The sequence below is a fragment of the Mus pahari genome, chromosome 13 (genome assembly GCF_900095145.1).
Source record: "Mus pahari chromosome 13, PAHARI_EIJ_v1.1, whole genome shotgun sequence".
Lineage (NCBI taxonomy): Eukaryota > Metazoa > Chordata > Mammalia > Rodentia > Muridae > Mus > Mus pahari.
This window is the reverse complement of record NC_034602.1, coordinates 25545634-25564790: the sequence shown is the minus strand read 5'-3', so window position 1 is coordinate 25564790 and position 19157 is coordinate 25545634. Positions and strand designations below refer to the sequence as shown.

Genomic DNA, 19157 nt, shown 5'->3' with positions numbered 1-19157 from the left:
CACACACACACACACACACACACACACACACACACACACACGCATGGCTAGTGCCATGAATCCCCTGGAACTAGAGTTACAGTTGTGAGCTGCCATGTGGGTGCTGGGAATCGAATCCTTGTCTTCTAAAGGATGTTTAATCGCTGAGCCATCACTTCAGCCCCACTCCCTACTTTCTTCTCAAGATACATGTTTTGTAATTAGTTGGGAGTTTAAAAACTTCTCCCAACTTTATACCTAGACTGAAGCACTTATGTCAGGCTGCATCCTTATCCACAATGCCGGGGAATTGGGAGCATGGTCTGTACATAATAAGCTATCTTGGGGATGGGACTTACGGCTAAAGGAAACACATGTGTGGTTCAGCTATACCTAAAGCACAACCTAAAGGTGGTGGAGCACAGGATTGTGTGTGTACTTGCTCTGTTCACTATTAGTGTCATTTGGGAGGAATTCAGAGGTCAGGCTTAACTGCTTGCTGTGCCCTTCTTTGGACTTCAAACAAACAGATTGTTTTTTCTATCTACAGGAGACTAGCATGCAGGGTTGGGTGGGTTGAGGGTATGGGAGTGGGGGGGGGGTTGTTCTTCAGATGGGCTCTACCAATGCACATTCCAACTTGGAGAATGCTCATTTGCTAATCAAATGAATGCAAAACTGGTGCCTGCGGTGCTTTGGGCTCCAAGTTAGGGGGCTCCCAGTTAGGGGTATTTATCTTTTTTGACACAGGGACTCTCTACAGAGCCCCAGCTGTCCTGGAACTCACTAGGTAGACCAGACTGGCCTTGAACTCACAAACATTCTCCTGCCTCTCAGCCTCTGGAGTGCTGGGATCAAAGTGTACACCACCACACCCGGCCTGTATTATGCTTTTTTACAAAGCTGCGTTGCTGTGGCTTTGGGTGTGCGCTGGGCCAGAGCTCTGCCTCTGAGCTGCGTTCACTGACCTGCGTGATGGTTTTTCACACCAGTCAGATGGTCTGCTGTGAAATTCTAGCCACGGCTTTGGCGCATTTCCCCATTGATTATTTTTGCTATATTTGTTGAACCAAAGTTATTTATGTGTTAATTTTAAATTATTATTTCTATTTTTTTAAAGTATATATCTGTGTGTGAGTCCCTGCATATGTAAGAGCAGATACCCAAGGGAGCCAGAGGAAGGTATCAGCTCCCCTGGGTTCTGGAGTTACAGATGGCTGTGAGCCACTGACATAGGTCCTGTGAAGTGGATTCAGGCCTTCTGCAAGAGCAGAGAGCACTCTGAGACACCTTTTTAGGTCCTAGTTTGTTTGTCTTTTGGGACAGCATCTCATTCTGTAGCTCAGGTTGGTTTGACTTGCCTACCTCTGCCTCCAGGATGCTGGGATTATAGCTGTGAGCTACTGCTCCCCCTCTTAAATTATTTTCATGATAAAAGACTCTTACTTATTGTGGGTGCTAGGCATTAGGCCCAGGACCTCTTAAATGCTAATCACACTTTATCACTGTAACTCCAGCCCTCTTTCCTCTTTCTGTGTTCTTTCTGATTTGAAACAGGGTCTTATTATGTAGGTCAGGCTGCCCCTGAACCTCAGTTCCCTCCATATTTGAATCATAGGTAAGTACCCTGGTACCCAGCCCCCCTTTCTTTCTTTCCTTCCTTCCTTCTTTCTTTCTTCTTTCCTTCCTTCCTTCTTTCTTTCTTCTTTCCTTCCTTCCTTCTTTCTTTCCTTCCTTCTTTCTTTTTTTAAAATATTTATTATTTGGTTAGTTGGGGTCTTGTTTTTGTTTTGTTGTCTGTTCGTTTTTAAACAGTAGACTTGTGGTGTTTTGAATGAGAACGCTCCCATGCATAGGCTTGTGTTTGAACGTTTGGTCCCCAGTTGGTGGAACTGTCTGGGAAGGATTAGGAGGTGTGGACTTGTTGGAGGAAGTGTGTCTCTGGGGGTGGGCTGTGAGGTTTCAAAAGTGTAAGCTAGGCTGAGTCTATCTTCCTCTCCTGCTCTTTTCTCCTCTCTCCCCATCTGTGCTCCCTGCCATGTTCCCTGCCACAGTGATAATGGACCAAGCCCCCAATGAAATGCTTTCTTGTATAAGCTGTCCCTTCACAGAGACACATCATGGTGTCAGGATCTTCCTCTACATCTCTAGCTGGCTAGGATCCTGGCCAGCAGATCAGGCTGGCCTCAAACTGAGTTCCTGTCTCCTGAGTTGCTGGGATTAAAGGCTGTATCACAATGCTCTGTTTTTGTTCTTAGTAGTAACCCTTTGCCAGGTACAGGCGCTGTGGGCCTGCTCCCTCTGTTCATGTACCCTTTCTTCATGCTTTTTTTTTTTTTTTTTTTTTGAGCCTGAGTCTTATGTAGCTGAGGCTGGCCTCCAATTCACTGTGTAGCAGCTGGCCATAAACTTCCTATCACCGTCTCTGCTTCTCGAGTATCTCCCTGACAAGTATCTTTTAATGAGAAAAGTGAATGAAAGTGCTACGGCGTCCTGTTGTCCGTGTGTGTGTGTGTGTGTGTGTGTGTGTGTGTGTGTGTGTGTGTGAGTGAAAAATGAATGAAAGTACTACGGGAGGCTTACTGCCTCAGCATTCTGGTGTGTGTGTGTGTGTGTGTGTGTGAGAGAGAGTGTGTGAGAGAGAGAGAGAGAGAGAGAGAGAGAGAGAGAGCACTGTGTGTGCATGTGAGCACTGTAGCACTGTGTGTGGGGGGAGCACTGTGTGTGGGTGGGAGCACTGGTTGCTCTTTTTTCTTTGTGGGATGACCATTCTGCCACAAAACTTTAGTCTTCTCTTTCCACAGGATCTGCTGTGCCTCTGTCATGTTTCAGAGATCCATAAACCTCTAAGGGACATTCTCTAGGCACTAGACAGTCTCTAAGGAATTCTACTAATGTCATTCTACTGCAATCTCCAAGTCCCAAGACTTAGGTCTTTTCTCTGGCCTTCAAAATGTCCTGGGTTCCTTATTGTTTAAAATAAATTGAGGGGCTGGAGCTATAGTTCAATGGGCAAGAGCCCTGGCTGCTCTTCCAAAGGACCAAGTTCAATCCCAGCACCCACATGGCAACTCATGACCACCTATAACTCCCCAGTCCCAAGTGACATGACATCCCTTTCTGGCCTCTTAGGGCACCTGCTTGCAGATGGTGCATGCATAGTATGCAGGACACTTCCATATATAAAATAAAAGAAGACATTTAAAATTCCTTGAAACACTGCCTTCTTTTTTTCTGAAGCAAGGTTTGTAGCTCAGGCTGACCTTGAACTGCTGATTGTCCTGCCTTCGACTGTTTTGACTATAGCAAGTTCTAAATGAACATTTTCTTTATCTTTACCTTTACCATTCATTTTATAGACTCTTTTTACCCGAGGTCTTTCATCATCTCAAGGCTTTTAACCTGGGAACTTGTCTTATCTCTTGTACTGGGAATGAACAAGTGCTTATGTATGATGCTGAACACACTGGTGCTCTGCGACTGAGCCACGCCTCCATCCTCAGTGAGAGGCTTTCATCACTGAGCCACGCCTCCATCCTCAGGGAGCAGCTTTCATCACTGAGCCACGCCTCCATCCTCAGGGAGCAGCTTTCGGCTTTCATTGTTAACCTATTCTGCCTCTTTTCCATTTTTATTTGCTTCTTTCTTCCCGTGAGTCCAGGAAATCTTGTTGGCTTGGTGGTTACCGAGGGATGGCTGTAACCCTCCTCTTCCAGTCATCGGTAATGCCAGTCTGTCAGCATCTGGAAGATGCCATCTGGCTGACTTTAGACTCCGGATATTGCTGAAGACAGCTGCTGGGGTGCAGGATTTCAACAAGTAAATATCTTTCTAAGAATCTGGCTGCTTGGGGCCAGGCACAGCGGTACATGACTGAAATCCCAGCTCTTGGGAGGTTGAAGCAGGAGGATTGCAAACTTGAAGCTTGAGCTACATAACAAGTCCCAGGTCAACCTGACATAACCGGAAGCTGGAAAAACTGGCTACTTTAATAGATGTAGAATGCCCTTTGCTGTTTTCTCTCCATCTCCTTCTGCGACCCAGGGCTAGAAGCACGGGCCAGCTAGATACAGCTCCCAGCCATGCTGTGCATCTTATGCAGCTGAGGACCTGCTCAGAGAGTCTAGGGGTGAATTCTGCACACACTTTCAGGGGGTGCTCTCAGACTTACTGGGGTGACCAAGGAGTGACCCGACCTTCCCACTTTACTTCTCTCTTTTGGGTTTCTTGACACAGAGTCTGACTATGTAGCTCAGGCTACCTCACTTACTATCTAGCTCAGGCTATCTCACTCACTCTGCAAGCTTAAGCGGTTTACTATGCAGCTCAGGCTGTCTCGCTATGTAGCTTAGGCTGGCCCCAAACTTGTAACCCTCCTGGCTCTAACTTCTGAGTGCTGGAGTTGTAGGTACCCCCGGAGTTTGCATTTAGACCACAACGCCTTCCTTCCAACCTGTATCCTGAGGCCACATTTGCTTTACAGAACCTTGCTGCGGATCCTCAACTTCAGTCATTTCTCCTTTATAATTTCTCCTTTGTAGATTTCTTTCTTCTTTCTTTTTTTTTTTTTTGTTGTTTCTTTTCTTTTCTTTCTTTTTTTTTAAAAAAGATTTATTTGTTTATTATATGTAAGTACCCTATAGCTTCTTCAGACATCCCAGAAGAGGGCATCAGACCCCATTACAGATGGTCGTGAGCCACCATGTGGTTGCTGGGATTTGAACTCAGGACCTTCGGAAGAGCTCTTAACCACTGAGCCATTTCTCCAGCCCCGTAAATTTCTTTCTTTTCTTCATTGTAAGTTTCTCACTCAGTTTCCTGTGAGTTGCTGTCTTGCTCCATTTTATTCCTTGTGGTGTTGCAGGGAAGAACTCTAACTTGTCACTTGCTCAGAGTGTCTCCACAGTGTTTGCTGCCATGACTGTCTTCATGCCCATGTTGGGTGGCCACTGTCTGCACTGGGATGGCAGCCTCCTGACCCTGTTCTCTGCTAGATTCCATGCTTTCTGCTGGGTGGGGTAGGGGTGACCCTCTGCCAGTCTCTTCCCTGCCCTCTTCTCTGCCTCTCTCTTGGCCCCTATTCCCTAAAGACGGCGGGCGCCCCACCCTGACTCACGGCAGTGGATATTTCCTCCACAGCACCTTGGCGGGCAGCGTCTGGTATACGGTTTTCTGCTTCCCATCAGAGCTGGGGCTGCTGTGCACAATCTTAGAACATTCCATCTGCTCATCCCATGAACCTGACAGCACATAGTGGGCCTTGCCCTGGCTGTCACTCACCACTCCAGTCACCTGTAGACATTGGCAGGACTAATTAGCATAAAGTCTGCTCTGGGCCCATTGGGGGGGGGAGTTCCAGGCTGTGGCCCTAGTTACCTTTCGGGCTGCCTCTTTGGAGAAATAGCTGTAGGGCACGAACTTCAGCTGGCACCGGTCCTTGGTCTTGTGGTTCACAATCTCAATGTCCCCTGACTAGTGAGAGCAGGTGGTGGTCAGTGGTCAGCCCCTGGGCCGTAGGCCACACCTCCCCAAGGACCCCCTGACCTGGTCAATCCAGAGCTTGCCCACAATGATGTTGTGCACGGTGGAGGTGCTCTTCCTCCACACGTAGTGATTGCCACTGGCCTGGAATTCTAGGTGGATGGCACCTGGAGGACAGACAGGTCAGAGGCCATGGGTCCCTCACGTGGGCTCTGGCCAGACCACCCACAGACCCAGGGTCAAGAACCAGAGGAATATCTACAAAGCTTTGGAGGGATGGGGTGTGGGCTAGGAGTCTGGTGGTCAGTGGGCCGTGAAGCTCCTCCTGGGGGTCACAGCTAGCTTTTAGATGGGCAGAGCTCTCGCTCTGAAGTCGAACATCCTCCCGTCCAGGGAGCCCTGAGCCCAGCTCACCGAGTGGCATGATAGAGATGTATTTCCCTCGGAACTTGCTGGCGATGGTGATTTCTTGCCAGAGGCTCCAGCCATGCTTAGAGAACACGTGGTGGGCAGCAGACGGGGGGTGGTGGCTCACCTGGGACCAGACCAGCTGGATATGAGCATAGCGAGACACAGACCCAGCCAGGAAAGGACAGCCTTCCCAATGTCCAGGATGCATGGCTCCATCCCGTGTGTCCCAGGAATAAGCCCGGCTACTGCTCGTCTTAGGGACCCTGACCTCGCCCAGCCCATGGGGGTGTGGGATGGGCGAGAAGTCCCTGCCTGGCTCTTAGGAAACCGTGGGGTGGGGAAGCAGAGTCCGTGTCCAGGAACCGGAAGGAATGCTTTCCTGAGGGTTTCTTGTCCACCACATTTAACCCTTACCACATGTGGCAATCTGAAGGAGAATGACCCCTGGGGTCATGTGTCTGAATGCTTGGAACTATTTGGGAAGGATTAGGAGGTGTGGCCCTGTTCAAGGAGGCTTTGAAGTTCACCAGGCACTGCCATTCCTAGTTAGCTCTTTCTCTGCCTGTGCTGTGCTTGTGGATCAAGATGTAAGCTCTCGGCTGGTGGTCCAGTCCTGTGGCTCCCCGCCCCTTACTCCACCATCAGAAACTCTGACTCTCTATGGTGTAAACGCTAATCTATAGCTGTATGCCCAATTAAATCTTCTCTTCGAGGTATTTTATCACAGCAATATAAAAGTAACTAAGATACCATGTGCCTGGCAGGTTGTAGTTCAAGCTAGTCCCAAATAGGTGAGAGACAGACTGGTAGAACCATATTCTGGAAAGAATCTGGGCTGACTTTGGAGTGGAAGTCCTATCAGTGTCCTGCCATGGGCCCCCAGTACTACAGGCCTTTCTCTTACAGCACAGAACACCTTTGACTGCTACCGTGCCCCAGAATTCCTGTTTGCTGGCCCTTTTCCTACCTAGAGTGGCAGCACCATCAACTTTTCATGGCCCACCCCACCCTGATTCCAGGCTGTCTGGCCCCAGACTCTTTACTTTGCAGGGTACCTCATGGCACAGCCTTGTCCCCAAACTCCCCTCAGGGATTAAGTGAGCCCAGTGTTCGTTCGTGATTACTGTCTCTTCCGTGGGCCCCTCTCCCATCTGCCTGACCACGTATTCCACCACCATGCACTGCTGAGCCCATCAGCTGACCACTCTGCCTAAACATCCAGAAGCACCTAACACCCTGTGCCCCACCCTCACCCAAACAACAAGAGCTCAGCGTCTTCCAGTCCCCACTGTGTCTTCCGGCACCCCTAGGGCACCCGCCACGGACTGAATGAGGAGACTCAGGGATCTCCAAGCCCCACAACTGAAGTGTCAGTGTATTTCCTGGTTCCTGTTTCACATTCAGCTACTGTGACCTTGTGTTGGTCACTGCTGTCACCTGACAAGTCCTTGCAGGGCCCTGGAGCGTCTCTAAGCTGCAGCCTGCTCAGGCAGCTTTCAGGTTTCCAGCTGATCCTGGGGCGCTCAGAGCAGCCCTGCAGCACTGGGCCCTCTACTCGAAAGGTGCTCTGGTTCAGCATCAGGCTGCCATGTGACCACGTGTGGAGCTGACTTATCTTAGGAAAGGATAGAGGGTATGCATGTCCCAGGCCGCTGCCTGACACTTAGCTCAGTGGTGACCTATGCTCTGGCCTGTTTACACTCGCTAGTGACCCTGAAAACTACCCTCTAGTTTGGTTCCAATAATCCCTGGTTGGGGGATTAGTCCTTTCCTCCCATCACCAGACCTGACCCTGTCTCACTAGGTTCTCCTCCCATGCCCCTCACTGTGTCTAGGAGACTCTGAACCTGACCTTGCCATGAGGGGCCCATTGCCCCTCAGGGCTCCCCAGAGAAACCCCTCATGGGAAGACATGAACCGAAGGTTCCGTCGGGGTCGCAGGCCGTCGCCATTTGTCTCGCATGACAAGTAGCATCTAGCCAAATGAGTAGCTGACCGTACCTGCTCACAGAGGGAACGCAGGCCCATGTCCTCCATACGGTCCAACTCGAAGGTCTCCCCGAGCATAGGGTTGAAGGGCTTGGCGATGCGGTGCACCGTGGTGGAGTAGGAGGACACAGAAAAGGCGGCTACCAGGCACATCTGCTCCACCGAGCTGGTGCAGTTCACCGCCTTGTCCAGCAGGTGGTGGTACTCCAGGTCCTCTGTAAGTCGCTGGAGCATGGACAGGGGCTCATTGAAGTTCACCTGTGGGTGTTGCAGGCGGGTGGTCGGTGGTTGTCAGAGTGTCCCTGCCTTTCTTAGATACCACAGGACAGTCCTGTACCGGTGGCACTGCCACCGTGAGTTCCGTGTCCAGCACCTCCCGCCTCCATTTCCCTCCTCGGCACATGTCCCTCATTGACATGCCACTTGGTGTCTGTCACCCTGATGGTGTACACTGTCCCCTTCTCTCACTAGGATGTCAACTCCATGAGAGCCACGGCATCAGGCTACCACATGCCCAGAGCTGGACTGTCAGGCTCAAAGCCAGAAACAGTGGGTGCAGGGGTCTACAGATAGGGGATGCAGAGTCTCCTTGTTTGGAACTAAGTGTTCTGTAGAGGGTGCCTACCGGCATGGGGATCCGGGAGAGCTCTCGGCCAATACAGTTCTTCATGATGCTCCAGAGGTTAAGGCTATAGTTGGGTTTGTCGGGGATGCGGACTCGCCTCTTAACTTTGCATGAATCCTTGGGCATGAGTGAGGCGCCATCTAATACCTGCCAGAGGGACAGGCACGTGCATCAGCAGACCCCCAGCTCCACTGGTTCTCGAGGCCCATGCACTTGCTCCTGATCCTCCAAGGACTGACAGTAAGTCGTATGGTGGGAAAGGCAGAGGCCACCTTTGCCTGCTGTAGGGGAGGCAGATCTGGGACCCAAAGGTGGCCCTAGGCTCATTGTGCTGATGCCTCCCCATCCCGAGGCTGAGGTGCTCACCACCCTTGGCTCCTGTGTGCTCCCACCTCACGTACATTATCTGCTGAGGTCCAGTCCACAGTGGTTGTCCCAGGTCCGCTCTCAGGCTTTCTGCAGAAAATGAAGAAGAGTCAAGTTATGGACAAATTCTGACAACTGTCTCTAACACCACCCACCCTGTATCCAGGCAGCCGAGGCACCAGGGCAGCCCAAAGGCGTCTTATCCATGCCTATTGTGGGACACGAGATGAGGGTGCAGAGACCCAGGTAATGATCTGGAGAGGTCCAAACCACCATGGTTGTTCTCAGCATTGAAGTCCCATCCATTGGAACTCAATGCTCAGCAAAGCCCTTGCCTAGCATCCTTGAACCCAGGACCAAGGAGAGCACAAGTGGGGAGCACCGTGTCTGGGAGAGCCTTGTGGGGGTCCTGACGTGAGTGGGGGATAGGTCTGATGTACCACCCCTCACTTGTGGGATAGGCTGTTACAACCACAGGGGCACTGAGGCTGGGGTGCTCAGGCTCTAGGAATCTATGGATGGGCAGTGTGGCTCAGCCAGGCAGCACCCGTGATCGTAGGGAGCCCAGAGCCCTCGGGGGTAAGGAGAGCAGGGTCATCCTGGTTGCAGAGCCATAAGGACTCTGGACTTAAAATGCTACAGAGATATTGTAACTTAAAAAGCAAGCAAACAAACGAACAAAAAACAAAACAGGAACTCATTATGTAGCCCTGGGCTGAGACTCCCTTTGTAAACCAGGCTGGCTTGAACTCATGGAGATCTATCTGCCTCTGCCTCCTGAGTACTGGCATTAAAGGGGTGTGTCACCTCATGGATTTTTTTCTCTTTCTCTCTTTCTTCTTTTCGAATGTAATATTCTTAGAAAACAGTTTCTGAGGTAAATGTACACTGCTGATTAGACAGCCCTTTCCCAAGAAGACAGTGAGGCGGGGAAATGGTGGAGCATGCTGGTCCACGGAGGCCTCCGTTTCAGGTCGAGAAAGAATGGCTGGCACTTGTCACCAGCCTGAGCCCCCGAGCACAGCTCCTGGCCACCCTGTCTGCTGCCCCTTCTCCTGCATCTGTTTGTCAGACAAGCCACATCGAGGGCCTTTCCTCTGGATCCGAGAGTCTGACGTCCTTTCTGGTCACTACTGCACGCTTACCCATGACTCTAGAAATAGCCCAAATGAGCAGGAGTTTATGAAACAGGCTCGACAATAGAAAATGAGGCGGGCATCTTGTCTGTTCTCAAACGCGGCTGCTGGAGGGAGCGATGGGAACCTGTGCTGTTCTGAGCAGCTGGTTTGCTGGGCCTTTCCTGCCCCTTCTTTCTCCCTCCAGACTGGAAGTGATCCAGGCAGAACCCTAGCTAACCTCCAGGAGCAAACCATTCAGGCATTTTTATTTATGTGTAGGAAAGAAAAACTATACCATCTTGCCTGAGATGGGAAGACTAACCCAAGTGTGCAGATGGTCCAAAGGCCAGGTGTAGCCTAAGAACCAGAAACCCTCCCAGGCTATGGCGGCCATCTCTGCTCGGAGCGTCCTACCTGTCTTCCGTGGCCTCGGTGATTACGGTGATGAAAGATGTAGAGTCTTCCATGGCGTCAAAGTATTCAGTATCTTCATCTTCTTCACTGTTCTCTCCTTTGGAAGTCAAGAAGCTTCCTGAACACACAGAGGGGCTCAGTTTGCAGCCTCAAGGCACGCACAGCCTCCACCTGACAGGGCCTCCCCTATCCTGCCATCCTCGCCTGCCCCACGTTAGACACCTGAGCCTGGCCACCCGCACTATGGCTGCCCTGACTTTGCTTTTCGAGGGTAGGGCATCTTCTTTTCTACTCATCATTGCTCAGGCATTTCCTTCCAGAAGCCTCCATGTTTGGTCAGTGGCCCAGCTTTCCTGCTCCGGGCACCTGTGGTGACCCCTAGCCTTATGTTAGGTCGGCAGCTACCTGACACCTAGCCGACCCTGCCCCAGAGAGAGCAGCTGGGCTCACTGAACTTCAAAGTATGGGACTTTGAACTTAGACATGGTGGGTGGGGGGATCTTGCCAGTCAGTGACAGGCATGGGACATACGGCACCACAGAGGGAGTCTGTACTCCTTGGGACAAGCCCACATGAGGTCACTTTAAGGGACGGGTTATGGAGCCCGGGAGGTACAGTAGAAAGGAAGTAGAGTGATCTGGGAAGCCAGGGGCGAGGGGGGCGCTAGAATGCACCCACCGGCCCACCAGCCCTGCTTTCTCACACACCCTCGCTGAAGCTCTTGCTGGAGCTGGCTGGCCTGCCAGGGGTGTTGCAGAAGGCCCGTTCAAGACTGTTGTGCTGCTTGGCCAACTGCTCAATTGTCTCCTCCAGGTGGACACGCTGCTCCTGCTCATAATTCAGAGCCCGCTGCCATTTCCGGCTGTGAGTCTCAGCTAGTTCCAGGAAGTCCCTACAGGCCTGGGAAAGACCAACAGTAATGTAAGCCTTAGATGGTGGCCTGGTCAGCTCACCCCAGCCAGGCTCCTTTTTGCCACATGCCCTACCTACAGTACTGTCTTTCCCCATTGTTCATTGCAGCTAGGACCTCAGTCGTCTGCTGGGACATCCTTACTGGGTGCTAGGTCCCCAGAGTCATCCAAGGTAGGCTTAGTCTTACAGACTATTCCCTGGCTTTGGCCAAGAAGGAAGGTAAGCCATGTACTGCCCAGTGCAGAGGCTAACAAGTCTTGTTTGAGAAGAACGAGGAGAGCTGGGCATGGTGGTGCAGGCCTGTAGCTCCATCTACACGGGAGGCTGTAACAGGATTGTAAGTTCAAGGCCAGCCTAGGCTATAGAGTGAGTTCAGGGCCAGGTGGTGACTTAGTGAGACACTGTGTCAGAATAAAAAGTAGAAAGAGCGATGGGACTACAGCTTAGTGACAGAGGCCATAGATCCCATCTCCAGTGATAAACTCATAGAACAAAGGGTGGAACTTTTCCACCAAGCTATTTTACCACATACCTCTCTGCCTTTTGTGGGATCTGGGGGTGTGGGGGTGTTACTATGTAGCTGAGACTGGCCAGGAACTTGCTACATAGCCCAGGATGATCTAGAACTCACAATCATCTTGTCTCTGCCTCCAGTGTATATAGGATGGCAGGTGTGAGCCACCATGCTCTGAGAGAGAGGTGTGAGCCACCATGCTCTGCCATAACACTTTTTGTTCAGGCTTCATTTCTTGTGCTGTGATAAGATGCCGAACAAAAAACAACCCAGGGAAAGGGGGCTTTATCTGGCTTATGACTGCAGGTTATGATTTATCAGAGCAGAGAAGTCACAGTGGTACAACTTATAAGCTAGTCAGATGTCCACAGTCAAGAGCAGAAATAAATACATGCATGGCTACATGCTCACTTGGCTCAACTCCATTTCTCTACTCTAACACAGCTCAGGAATCCTTGCCTAGAGAATGGTACTGCCCACGGTGGGCTGGGATCTTCCCATGTCAATTAACAGTCCCCTGCAGACTTGCACACAGGTCAACCTTACATAGACACTGAGACTGTCTCCTTGGCTGATTCTAGGTTGTGTCAAGTTGACAAGTTAACCATCTTATTGCTTTTAAGTTTTCTCAAGTTAGTGACCTATTATGACCTCCAGATTTCCTTTACATCCACAGGTGGTTCCATTGCATTCTTATGCAGTGGGGTTGGGTCATCACATCCCTGTCATTACAGGGAGAGGGAAAGCTCTGACCTCAGCTATCCCTGGAGGGAGCAGGGCTGGGTAGGGACCACTGGACTTGCCCAGGAGAAGGGGCATAGCTCTTGGGCCCGCAGATGCTCGAGTGCCGTCAGCTGTCTCCTCCCCAGCATTGTGTCCCTTACCTTGTTGAACCAACCCACCAGAGCACTGGGTGTCACGCATGCCATATGCTACTCATGTGATATGGAGCAATGTGGTGCCATTTCAAAGGGCTGTCAGGAGGGACCATGGTGACACGGAGCATTGAGGGTACACTCTCTAGAGATGATCTTTTAGGACACCAGCTGCATCTGCCCAGGCACCAGGTGCTCATGCCCTCAATCTCTGGGCTCCTCTTTCCTCCAACTCAGCCTGGGGAAAATCACCCAGCTCCACTAAGGCCAGGCCCCATCAGCCGCTGGCCTCTGTGCAGCCACTGAGTTTGTTTCTGTTTGTACTAACCCTCTTCCCATGGGGCTCCTGAATGCCTGTGACTGTCACAGAGTGCACGCCGGCCCAATGAGTACTCGGCTGGGGCTCGATCTCACGGAAACCGGTGAGAGTCAGAGATGTCCCAGAGGCTCCTCTGGGCAGCGGGGATGGACTAATGACTAGCTCCTCCAAGGTGGACAGAATCCCCATAGCTCGGCACCAGGAGGCATCCCTGTTTTCAGCTGTCTCAAATCTTCCACAGGGACAGCCTGAGCCTTGGTGGCCTTCCTGGCTTCCTGTTAGCGACCCAGTGTACTGCTCGAGAGCCGGATGCCTTGTCATTCTGTTTACAGGCACAGTTCCAGACACCCCCTCCTCACCATCTCCCTGCTAAGACCTATGATGTGGCGGGGCACAGGGTACTTCCCACCTAAGAGGTAGAGGCTGACCTGGAGACACAGCATGAGCTACCCAAGGAGAGCAGGAGAGCAGAGTGGGAAGTACCAGGACACAAGAGGGATGGAATGTGGCAAAGCCACTCAATCATGTCCTCTCTGGGAGACTGGAGAACAATGGCCACAGAGCCTGTGCTCATGTGAACCCTGACAACAGACAACGCAGCGGCTGGGCCAGTGGCTACACCAGAAGGATACTCTTGGCTCACTTTGTCCCAGTTACAAGAGGGGGCAAAGTGGGTGCAGAACGTTCTTCTGGGCAGCCCAGGAACATTCCAGACTCTCTTAGGAGCCCTGCAAGGTGAGTGGGCAGAGATGTCCACCCTATTAATACCAAGGACTGAGGTTCTGAGGCCATTACAGCAAAGAGGTGACAGGGCCAGGTCTGGAACTCAGGTCCTTAAGCCAGAGCCAGTCCCATGTCTACTTTGGCTACTGTTCCCATGGGACCCAGATCCCCATCAGTCATTCCCCACAGCCTTAAGTGTGTCCCCAGTCACTGTTGATCCCTGCTATGGTTGCTGGCCACGGAGAGAAGCCCTGACACTGTTGGGTTGGCATCGCAGAAGGTGGGGATGAGAGTGGGGACCTCAACAGAGTGTGCAGTGTTTGGGGGGGCACTCTCATCTCCAGCGGGGCCAATGGGCTGGGTCCTCCTCACATTCTTCCATGCTGTCCCTCTACTGAGGCCGCTGGAGAAGTTACTGCCCAGGTCAATAAGCAGGTTGGGATTTGGAATCTGTCCCCTCTACAAGAGCCACTTCCCACCAGGAGGCCCTTACAAGGTCCTCTTGATGTGGGATGAATGTGCTGAGCCCTGTTGTAGCTGAGTGCTAAAGAATGCCCCCATCATGGTCCAGGTTCTTCCTAGTGGGGAAATTCTAGCAGCCTATCGCCTTTGCCCTTGCTGGTCCCCAAGTCACAGTGTCCGGTCGCTCTCTGCCACCTCTCCAGAGTCATGTCAATGAGCATCAACGCAGAGGAGTTATTTGTTCTCTTTCTCATAGCTCATGAGATTTAAAACAAGACCCATAAAGGAGACACATGGCAAACAATATCAAATGACAAGCCTAAGGTCATGGCAACAAATCCCGTAAACTGGCATCAGAGGTCGTGTGGTGTGGGCTTCCTAGAAACAAACACAGAAAGCAACCTCCCCCACCCATTCTCTGGGCTGCACTCCTCCCCAGTCCTCATGGGCCTCACCGCATAGCCAGCCTTTCTGTTTGCCATGAGCTGCTATCTGCTATTCCTACAGGGTCTTGGCTTGGTAGGCCTAACTCAGCTCAGATATCGGTGGGTCATGCTCATAAGCACCGAGGTAGCCATGTCTCCGGTGTGCACAAGCAAGGGGGAACCATGGGCTCACACACAGCCATAGGGAGGTGTGTGCAGGAGTGGGGTCTGAGTCCCTGTGCATGTCATCTGTGTGTCTTCCAGGGACAGAGCCAGCGCTGCTGCCTTATGCTGTGATGCTGGATCTTTATCCATGTCCCCAAGCCTCTTGACGCCATAGACCATGTAGGTCTTCCAAGGGTGGAAATGGAGTCCGGGGAATGCTCACTAACAAGAATGTTGGGAGTAACCTTTAAGCGGCAGTCCCAGCCCTGGCTGGGGAGAGGGAGTGACTCAACAGGGCAGCAGATTGCTTGGAGATACCCTGGTTATATGTGACCTCAGTCTACCGTGAAGTCACCACAGGGCCCATGGGTGCAGAAGGACAGAAAGACAGGAAGTCAGATACCCCACAGACAGCTGTGCCTCATCTGGACCATATGCGGGTGCAGGGGGTCCGTGCCTGCCCTAGAGTGTCCCACGAGGAGCCCAGTGGTGGGACCCAAGCTGCTATTGCGCTTCTGGGGCTCCTTGCACACTTGGGCTGCCCTGCTTGCTTGTGAACGTCACACGCCCATACTCCCTTCCAGCCCCCCACACCTACCTGGTTTCCACCCCCAGCTCCCAGGGTCTTCTCAGCTGCCTCTGGCTTTCTCCAGGCCTCATGCTGGCCACACCGTGGGGAGACAGGAGCCAGCCTGGCTCTGCTGTCCTGGAATGCTGAGCTGGCCAGTGCACACTGGGGATGTGTGCACTAAGCTGGATTAAGCTTGGGGCCCAGCAATGGGGAGGGGTGGGGGGAAGGGTAGGAAAAGCTTGACTGACCCTGCCAAAGCTGAGCATGCTCACATTTCCTGTGTGAGCTCTGCCACTGCTACATCTAGGGCCAGAGAGTTCCTTCCCACCCATCAGCAGATGAGATGACCCAAAGGCCCCAGTTCACACACGGGGGGCTCGTATCCTGCAACCTTGGAGGGAAGGCAGATGGGATCCATCTGGGAGCCAGAGCCAGTGTCTGGGTCCCACATGGGCACCACCTTGCTTCTCATCCTGTTTAGTCCCTCTTCCTCTGAGAACTCACATCCTTGTGGGATGAAGGACCTGACTCTGGGATGTCTGTACGGCCTATGAATGACTGTTGGGTCAATTGTCCCTCGAGATGGGGATCCGGTTCCAGTTCCCAGGCACTGCTCCTTTCTCCAATTCCCCAGGGTTGTGAGAGGGTGATGGGGAACATGGGTACTCCTGAGAGGCAGAGATGCAGGTTAGGGTACCGAGCTTCCTGTGGGGTAGGCATGGAGCTCACTGAATTGCCCCGAGTCGAGTGCAGTCTTCAGGATGGCAGGCCTCTCACCTAGGCCTGTCTCTACTTGGCCCCAGGATGGAAAGTCTGGGCCTTGCCCACTCTCTGGGGACCTTCCCTTCTAGCAGGTGTCCATGGGACACACAGTCTCTGACCTGGAAACCTCTGCTCACTGTACCCAAAGGACAGACAAGCTCTAATCGCTTTTGCCGTTCCTAATCCTAATCCTGCCAGTGACCTCACAGTCCCTCCCTCACACAGTCAGGAGCAGCAGCCATGGGTGTCAGCCTGTCTGGCCTTCTGCCTGGTCTATGTGTGGCCTGGGGCCGCCTCTCAGGCTCATGGGAGGGTCTGTGTAGTGAGAATCCTGCTGGGCCTAGATGCCAGTGCCTACTCTAAAGCTCAGGCTCTCTCCTCCATGGTATGAGGAAGGTACCAGAGGACTCCTGGAGGCTGGGGTGGATAGCCACTGGGCTCACATAGGAGGTGGGAGGTGGCCAACTCTCTGTGTGGCTGGCTCTGCCTTCAGCCACCAGTCCAACAATCAGATCCAACAACCCTGAACAAGGGGGTCATGAGGGTATTGGGAGAAAAGGCTGTTTCCATTTGTGGCTTGGCTAGAACCTGCTTGGGACCTGCCGTACATCCAATGGACTTGGGTGTCTCAGCTCCTGGGTAAGATTCTCCCCAAGATTCTGGGGATACGGCTGCCTGGCTACCACATTGATCCTCACGCGGCCCTGAATTACTGGGGATATCCTGCCTTTTAATAGCCTGGGAGTTCAAGGTGGTAAACGGGAAGGAAATGGCAGAGATACTTAGTCTTCTCAAGTGCCCCCACTTGGCCAGAACCAGTCGACAAACTAAGGCCAGAAAGGTCCTGACCCCCCACCCCCCGAGGAGTAAGTCGCTCCCTGGCCTATGTGTGCAAGAAGCTCTGGCTAAATGCAACACAGCTCCCTCCGCCTGAACGGGAGGTTACTAATTTGGAAGAGGACCCCTGAGGCTTTAAGTCCTGAGGGTCAGTTCAGAGGCCATGTGATGAAGGCCCTGTGGTGAAGTCACTATGTTGTCATCGCTCCTTCCTGGTCCCTTTCAGGTCCCTAGAGTAGTGAAGCCAGGCCACCCTTGTCTGGACATCACAGTCTGTGTGACACCCAGGCTCTCGACCTTCCCTATCACAGGTGGGCTCTCCTGGCTGTGACTCATGTTCGGTGTTGGGGAGGCAGCTCTGTGCTTCAATTAAAACTCCAAAATAGCCTTTCCATATTCAAAATAGTTCACCCCTTGCAGGCAGGAACGCGCACCATCTGGCTGCCGCTTTGCCAGCTGATTTCAGACAATTCTGGAGTCTATTTTTAATCCACCTCCCCAGACCCTAAGTGAGCAAGCTGTCAGGGACAGAATGCTGGCCAGCTAGCAAGGGCCTGCTCCTTGGTCCCAGGAGAACCAGGGCAACACTGTATCTCATGGCCCATCGCCTGCTGGAGTGGCCCAAGGAGCCCTATTGTGCCTCAGGAACCAAATGAAGCTTTGGGGAGTCCCAGCCATCCCCAGGAGCAAGTGGCTCCTTTTGTCCCTCTCCCTTTTTCTGTGATTGTCCCAAATTGAGACATGCATGGATTTGTTTGTTTGTTTGTTTGTTTTTTGTTGTTTCTATGAAGTACCAAAGGTGCAGAATATATCTACACATCTCCCTGCATCTAATTGCCTGGCCTAATGTCCCATCTTGTATCTATCTCCCCTTAACACCTCTCATCTCCCCCTTATATCTGCCCTTGCAGCCTTCTCTAACTGGCTCGTCCTTCCAGGCCTATCCAGTCAGGTGCCCCCACCCTGTGGACTCTCCCAATGCCCTGTGTCAAGATTTTCCAGGTTCCCCCACCCCTCCTGCCAGCTCTTCTGGAGGGACCCCGTTTGTCGTGTGAGATGCTTACTTCCTTGGTAAACTCAGGGACCCAGAGTCCAGAGTGAGTGCTCCCCCCCCACCCCCCGCTCTCTATGCCTGCTGTGCATTTGGATGCTCCCCAGCTTCACAGGACATCCCCCTCGAGCCAGCCCTGTTCACTTTTTTGTCTGCCCTGTTCTGGGGAAAGATTCTGGGGCATCTCTTTGGAACTGGGGTGACGGCAGGTGTCAGGCCCTAAGTGTCCTCATTCTCCTGGCTTGGGCCTGAGTAGCCTTTGTTCCCACTCATGAGGCATCTCAGCCAACTCAGTAGCACTGGGCATTCTTGCTGGCCCGAGCCCCCCAGGATACATGAAATGTCTGCACGTGCCTGTCCTTGCCTCAACTGCCAGCCCATTCTCTGAGCAGGAAGACTTGCTCAGTCTGCGGGGAAGACAGGCAACAATGACTGTTCCAGTCACCCGAACAATATGGATGACTGTGCGGGACAGGGAGGTTGTGGTGAGACCTTCACAGGGCTACTGTGAGGGACAAAGTCTTGGGCAGAAAAGGGAGGACTGCGGCTCTCACCAAGCCAGCAGAGTGAGAGCTTCCCCCCTCCCCCGCCTCCCAACCCCAGTTGGCTTATTCTTCAAACTCAGCATCAGGGGGAACTAAGGAGCCTGGCAGCTTTCTTTCTTCAGCTTTACAGGACCCAGCGCCAATGTGTGAGCTTGCGGCATGCTCAGATTCGGTTCTTTACCTTAAACCAAGTGGCACTTGATTTAAGGCACTGTGAGGCAGGCCCTGGTTCCGGTTCCCAGGCTTGGAGCGTGGGGCAACAGGACATGTGCCTGTGCCGAGTTTGGCGAAGCTCCTCTCCATGGTACACAGGGGTTCAAGGCTCTTCTGCAACCCCCGGCTAATCCACTAGTGCTGTGTGATTTCCCCCTAAGTGCCAGGCTAATTCACAGCTACCCAAGCAATCATTCAAGCAGGATTTGCTGGGTTGGCTTTTATCAGCTGAAAAATTATCCACTGGGGAATTCTGCCAGACACCAATACCAAGAAATTCATTTGCTCTCACTTTCTATCAAAATTCTTGCTTGGCTTCTCTCTCCCTATCTCCACCCCCCTTCTTCCCTCTTCCCTTCCTCCTCTCACCCTCCCCTTCTCTTCCCCCCCTCTTTTTCTC

General features: G+C 52.3%; 1 protein-coding gene across 9 annotated transcripts in view; it reads right to left on the bottom strand.

Moving 5' to 3' along the window:
• Nucleotides 1-19157, bottom strand: part of Osbp2 (oxysterol binding protein 2) — a 161869-nt gene that overhangs the window by 5769 nt on the left and 136943 nt on the right. For 5 of the 9 annotated variants that reach the window (XM_021210717.1, XM_029545300.1, XM_029545302.1 and 2 more), the window contains 9 exons: nucleotides 11091-11283; nucleotides 10384-10501; nucleotides 8887-8941; nucleotides 8486-8632; nucleotides 7873-8118; nucleotides 5875-5995; nucleotides 5524-5627; nucleotides 5356-5451; nucleotides 5096-5271 (listed from right to left, as the gene is read on the bottom strand). In XM_021210717.1, the coding sequence (XP_021066376.1) occupies nucleotides 5096-5271; nucleotides 5356-5451; nucleotides 5524-5627; nucleotides 5875-5995; nucleotides 7873-8118; nucleotides 8486-8632; nucleotides 8887-8941; nucleotides 10384-10501; nucleotides 11091-11283 (1256 nt within the window). Of the gene's footprint in view, nucleotides 1-5095; nucleotides 5272-5355; nucleotides 5452-5523; nucleotides 5628-5874; nucleotides 5996-7872; nucleotides 8119-8485; nucleotides 8633-8877; nucleotides 8942-10383; nucleotides 10502-11090; nucleotides 11284-19157 lie in introns of all 9 variants that reach the window. The other 4 variants (XM_029545299.1, XM_029545298.1, XM_029545301.1 and 1 more) reach the window with 1 other exon arrangement.